Consider the following 6041-nt stretch of genomic DNA (forward strand, 5'->3'; position numbering starts at 1 on the left):
TTTTCAAAATACTCCGGTAAATCCTCATCAGACACTCCTGTCAATCATTCAAAGCTCCATCCACTCATTAGCTTGAAGACTGTAATGTTTTGGTGTGTGCCATCGTCCACTACAGCATATTCCTGTTAGCCTGAGACAAAAATGAGACGAAAAAGTCAATTTACCAAGTTCAAACATTTTGAAATGTTTGAAAGACACACTCATAGTCAGCTTGCTCTGGTTTTGAGAGAAGACTGGACATTTAATAGCACAAGACTAATCTCTATTGAATGACAATGAGAAGAGCTGGATACTTACAGTAAGATTCTCGTAAATTGTTACATTCTCATACAGAGGAAACGTCATTTTAGGAGCGTTGGTGCAAGGATGAACAGCCTTAATGGAAGAGAGATAGAAGAAAACATGAGAACCAGCAGAAAAAGTAAAACAAAACTAGTTTCAGAATGAAAATGAAGTACACTTACCACCACATTCTCATACACATATGAAATCAGCCTATTTTCAGAGTTCACGCTTATGACATCAGAACTGTTTGTGGTGGACTGAGAGGAAGAAAGCAGAAAGATTGTGAGAAATCCAGGAGTGTTGCGATCAGTATTTGAGCCCATATTTTACTGAAACCGACTGACCTCGGACCAAAGTTTCTTCCTGTTCATACAGCTGCTCAAAAAGAAAACGTATTATATTAACACAACATAATATTAAACCACATAACTAAATAAAAAAGGTACATTCAGACTCTTACCAGGCGAGTAACACAATGATGACAGCAGCTACAACTCCACAAAGTGATACTACAACTGCTGTATGATATATCTTCCAATATTTCACTGGGACAATAGGAAAGATAAAGATAAAATGATCAGTTTATCTCCATTTTAAAAAAGTAATGTAAGTATATAAACCGCTCTACCTTCAACAGTGACAGTTACAGCGTCTGATCTCTGAGATCCATGTTGATTGTGAGCCTGACAGTAGAAGCGTCCACTCTGTAGTGCACTGAACCTCTGTCCAGATCCAACAGCTGAGGCTTCATTCTCCTTAAACCAGCTGAAGTTCAGAGCCGGAGGGTTTGAGTCACTGATGCAGTTCAGAGTCACTGAATCTCCCTCCACTATTACACCAGATGGACTAACCAATACATAAGTATTCTTTGGGGGGTCTAAGCACAAAGTAGTAAACATCTATATTAAGCATCCTTTGTAACACTTTATTTCAATAGTCCACTTTAGACATTCTACAAACTATAAGTAACTTTGCAACTCATTAGAGGATTAGTAGACTGTCTGCCTAATATCTGCTAACACTTTAATTTTACTATAAATCCCCTTTCACACAGCGCGTTGATCCCGGGAAATTGCTGCGAAATTGCTAGAGTGCCTTCTGTGTGAACACAAACACGTCCCGGGATTGATGCCGGGTTGGGGACCTAGTAACATTGCCGGGATCAGTCCCGGAACACGCTCTGTGTGAACAAAAGCCAGGATCAATGTCGTAAGGGTTGTGTCGTAGTGATGACGCACGTGCCATCGCGCGACTCTGTTGCTCTTAGAAGAAAGCTTGTGTTCGTCATCAACAAAGAAAGAACAAAAAAAATGTCTGCAAACTGGAAGGAAGCAGAGACCAGGAGCTCCTCACTATCCGCGCTGAAGCTGAGATCGTTCGGCAGCTTTGTGGAACGGCACGAGATGCGTTAGTGTACATGTTTTCCACGCGTACGTTACACGTCTCATCCTGACGTCACGTGTCTTTACAGGATCTTACCCGGATGTGTGTGAACGCACTCACAGATCCCGGAAAATCACTGGCAGTGTGAATTAACCAAAATCAAACGATCCCGGGACAGATTATCCGTGTATTTTCTGGAATCTCTGCGTCACAGTGTCTGGTTTGTGTATTCCTGGTGTCCACTAGAGGTCCTCTTCCCCACGGTGTCATCCACTTTATGAACTGCATTCCCCACAATCCTTGTCTGTACCAATCACTGTTCATTTCACTCAGCTGTTCCCCTTCATCATTGTTCCCAGCTGTTCCCTGTTTCATTGTTAGTTCTGTGTGTATATATACCCTGGTTGTTTCAGTGTTTGTCACGGAGTCCTTGTCTATTATCACACCACTTCCGAGTACTGCTTTGTTGCCTGTTTTGTATCGTTTTATGTTTTGGATTGCTTCTTTGGTTTTGACCCCTGCCTGGACTGTTTATGATTACGGATTACCCTAATAAACTGCTTATGGATCTAACCCCTGTTTCCCGTGTGTGGACCGTGACACTCTGTGTGAAAGGGGCTTAAGTAACTTGGCAACTACAAGTCAACTTATTCTATTAACCCGAACCCTAACACCTAACCATTACCTAACAGTCTACTACAGTTTACTAATACTCTAATGAGAGTTGGTTGACATGTAGTTGCAAAGGTACTTATAGTTAGTAGAATGTCTAAAGTGGACTTTCGAAATAAAGTGGAACCGCATCCTTACTTATTATATTACAGGCTTGAAAAATGTTGATGCAATACTCACACATGACATTGAGCTGAACAGCAGGAGAGATGTGAGTGTGTCCGTCTACAGCACAGCTATATCTGCCTGAATCCTCTCTTCTGACTGGATTGAGGGAGAGTTTGTTACTGAAGTTACTCTCAGTTAATATCTTCAGTGAGTTTCTGTACCAGATGAATGTTGCTCTGTCAGTCAGAGCGCAGCTGCTTTTACATGTCAGAGTGACTGAATCTCCCTCTGTCACTCTCTCAGGAGACTCCACCTGAAGATCTGAACACAACACACACATTATATCTAGTGCTGCTGGCATACACTCATTATTATTCTACATAATGCACAGAAGAAGAGGTAAACCTCACCAAACTCACCTGTGACAGTAAGAGTCACTCCAGGAACACCAATCCATTTCTTATTAGGTTTCTTAGTGGTGAATCTGAAATAGTACATGCGTGAATCCTTCAGTGTCACATGACTCAGTCTGACGGTGCAGTTCTGCTGTTTATCTCCCAGATACTGAAGCCTCTGACTGTATTCAGGGTCATCAGACAGATCTGAAGGCTCGACACGTTTTTTGGTCCAGAACACTTTCATGATCTGATATCCAGTAGGGTATGTATAAGTGCATCTCATTATCACTGTTGAGTCCTTTAGTGCACAGATGTGTGAAGGACTGTAACTCACACCCCAACCAGCACTAGAAACCCCTGAAACACAGAATTCATCATGAGCACAATATATCATCAAAATGTGTTATATAATTTGATAGGTATTTTATTGATAAATGCTTGAAATATGCAACATGCAATACATCAATGAGTGCAAAACGAATGTACCGAGTGTGTGCAGAGTGAATAGTTGCAGAGACTCACCGTGAATCATGAGCAGAAAGATCAGAATAAGAGGAGCCATTCTGACTGACGTCACCATAGCAACACCTACAACAAATGTCCAGAAGATCTTCAAAAATATATTTTGGGTATTTTGTAATGAGCTGTATTTTGAACCGTCTCCTACAGTTGATATAAATCCCCTGTGAGATCAGAATAGGGGTGTCTCGACAAGTTGGACGCCCACCTCTATATTACAGTTTTTCTCAATCGCTTCGGCTCAATTCTCAAATTCTCCGAAGTTTTTTTTTTTTCTCTCAAAACAATACGTTCATATCTCTGAACAATAACATTTGAATTTCTTATTGATTTAAGCAAATTGCATGTTTTTTTGGCAGATGTGTGCAAAAGAGTAAGAACAATTTGCACAGTAACTAACTCATTGAAACTCTTCACAACTTCTACACATTAATTCATTGTGTGAGCCATCACTCGCACAATTATTCATTCAGTTATCAAAATCTGTCAGACATGCATGTGTATTCCATAAATACCTATGACATGGGATGTTTGTAATTTCCGCCAATTTGGCAATGATATAGGAATCAAAATTATACCAATCAACCAATAAAGTTACAGTATATGGAGTTTTCCCAGTAATCTTGTACCAACTGTTGAGATCTGTATCTAAAAAGCTCAGTGAGATACACAAAAGCATCCGGCTAGACAAAACTGTGATTCTTCTATAGTATAGAAAGCAGTCAGTCAATAAGAAAGTAGACAAACATGACAATTGAATATAACATTCCCATGTTTGACCGGTGTGGCTCTCGCAATGACTGAAACGCAATTGTTATTTTGGTGGCATTGTCCAACTTACTGACACAATAACTTGAAGCCTGAATTAAATGTTTTAGCCATGCAATACAGTTATTATGTTGCAGCAAACTGTTGTGACAATTGAATTTACAGTTTAGAGAATGTTTAGTTTCAGAAAATGCACCAAAGCGATTGAGAGAAACTGTAAACTTCAGACAATATATTTTGTAGCCGTTTCTTTAAAGATTTCAAATGTATTTTATGCATAGATTTTGTTGTCTTAATGCAACCCAGACCTTTAATCATAGACTATAGAAATCCATCACAAAAATATTAATTATTGTATGTTCAAAACTTTAATAATCTATTAGTCAAGCAAATCTAATCCAGTATGTATGCAGAACTGAACAATGCGTTTGTATACAGCTTTTACAGTGTTATAGATGCTATTCATCATTCATCAGTTGACAGGAGATATTCTTAAATACAGTCTCATTTCTTCTTAAGTATAATCTATAAAAAACTGATAATGGGTCAAAAATACTAAAGGAAGAAACAGGGCTGAAAATATCTGCCCCTCTGTATGATCAAATCTTTGACCACAGCTGGAACTAGAGTCTGGTTTTATTTTTCTTCTTTTTGCTATTTTGTTTCTGTACCATTGTACTGTATTTTACTACTACTACTGTATCCACTGTTCTTTTTATTCTATTGTCTAAGGAAAATCATCAAAACTAATAAAGAAATAATAGGAAAAAAGCACTAAAATAAGAAAGAAATATGAATGTCTGTCTTACCGTGCTCCTTACAGTGACCATATGACAAATAATGAGATCAGGGCCAACATGCAGCTGTGTGGTGAACCAACATGACTTGACTTCCTCTTCCTTTGGATTGTGGCAAAAAAAGAGAAGGACTTCTTTTAGACAGACAGACATAAATATAGACAGACATAAATATATATAGATCGATAGACAGATAGACAGTTAGATAGACAGATACGCAACTGCTCAGAGACAAGATGTTGAGATCCAATTGCAGCTTTATTAGGGTTAATCCAGACACGTAATCCAAGAAACAGGCGATGGTCGAAACACAGGTAAGCAGTAGTGATGTGACATTTGAACCGAGGCGTCGGAGCTTGTGTCGAGAAAAAATGGGCGTGCCAGATGAAGCCGCGGTTCGAGGCTTGTGTTGTTAACGAAAAAATCACGTGACTCATGACAAACGAGGCCTCGGTTTGTGTGGATACGTCATCGGTTCGTTCTGAGTGTCGCTTCCAGATAAAGGGGGTTCGAAACTCGCGCCACCTTGTGGGTGTTGGCTGGAGTAGTAGAAGCATGAGTAGTAGTGTCAGAGAGTAAGAGAGTTAGCTCTCATTGTCATTATTGTGTCATATATGTGCTAGGGCTGTATATTATTGAATTATATCAGGTTAGAATAGTTATAGTAAATTGTTATTATTAATTATAGTAGCTATATTATAGGGAGTAGCTATATTATTCATATATTAATTAGATAAGATTATTTGGATTGGATTTTTGGATCTGGACTGGACTGCTTTTTGATTCGGATTGCCCTTTTTTTATGTGTTTGCTTATTAGTACTTTTCCTGGTAATGTAGCCAGCAAGGACGAGCAAATCCTCCCCTGTCTGGGCTCAACAGAAGCATCAGTATCCTCATTTATTCCCTCTGGCACTGGCATTTTTATGTTCCCCTGAATCCTCTGTTCCTTGTGAAAGGATATTTTCCAAGGCTGGAGAGGTTTTGTCCAAGAAGAGGAATTGTCTAAACCCCAACACACAAAAAAATCTGTTTCTCAATAAAAATCAATGGTAATCCTACCTTCACCCATGCACCCCAAACTGCAAACTCCTCTCCACAGTCCCATAAGC

General features: G+C 39.2%; 1 protein-coding gene and 1 long non-coding RNA gene across 2 annotated transcripts; both read right to left on the reverse strand.

Moving 5' to 3' along the window:
- Nucleotides 1–320: 320 nt before the first annotated feature.
- LOC307000376 lies at nt 321–832 on the reverse strand. Its single transcript, XR_013798024.1, has 4 exons — nt 746–832; nt 630–660; nt 465–542; nt 321–375 (listed from the first exon to the last, which is right to left on the reverse strand). It is a non-coding gene; the product is annotated as an uncharacterized lncRNA (long non-coding RNA).
- A 96-nt stretch (nt 833–928) lies between these two features.
- LOC307000562 (sialoadhesin-like) lies at nt 929–3408 on the reverse strand (the record flags this gene model as incomplete). Its single annotated transcript, XM_079616205.1, has 4 exons — nt 929–1050; nt 2521–2769; nt 2868–3203; nt 3369–3408. 4 exons carry the CDS (start codon nt 3406–3408, stop codon nt 929–931), a joined length of 747 nt encoding a protein of 248 aa, XP_079472331.1.
- Nucleotides 3409–6041: the final 2633 nt, after the last annotated feature.

This window comes from Phoxinus phoxinus (genome assembly GCF_949152265.1).
Source record: "Phoxinus phoxinus genome assembly, chromosome: 6".
In the NCBI taxonomy this organism is placed as follows: Eukaryota; Metazoa; Chordata; class Actinopteri; order Cypriniformes; family Leuciscidae; genus Phoxinus; species Phoxinus phoxinus.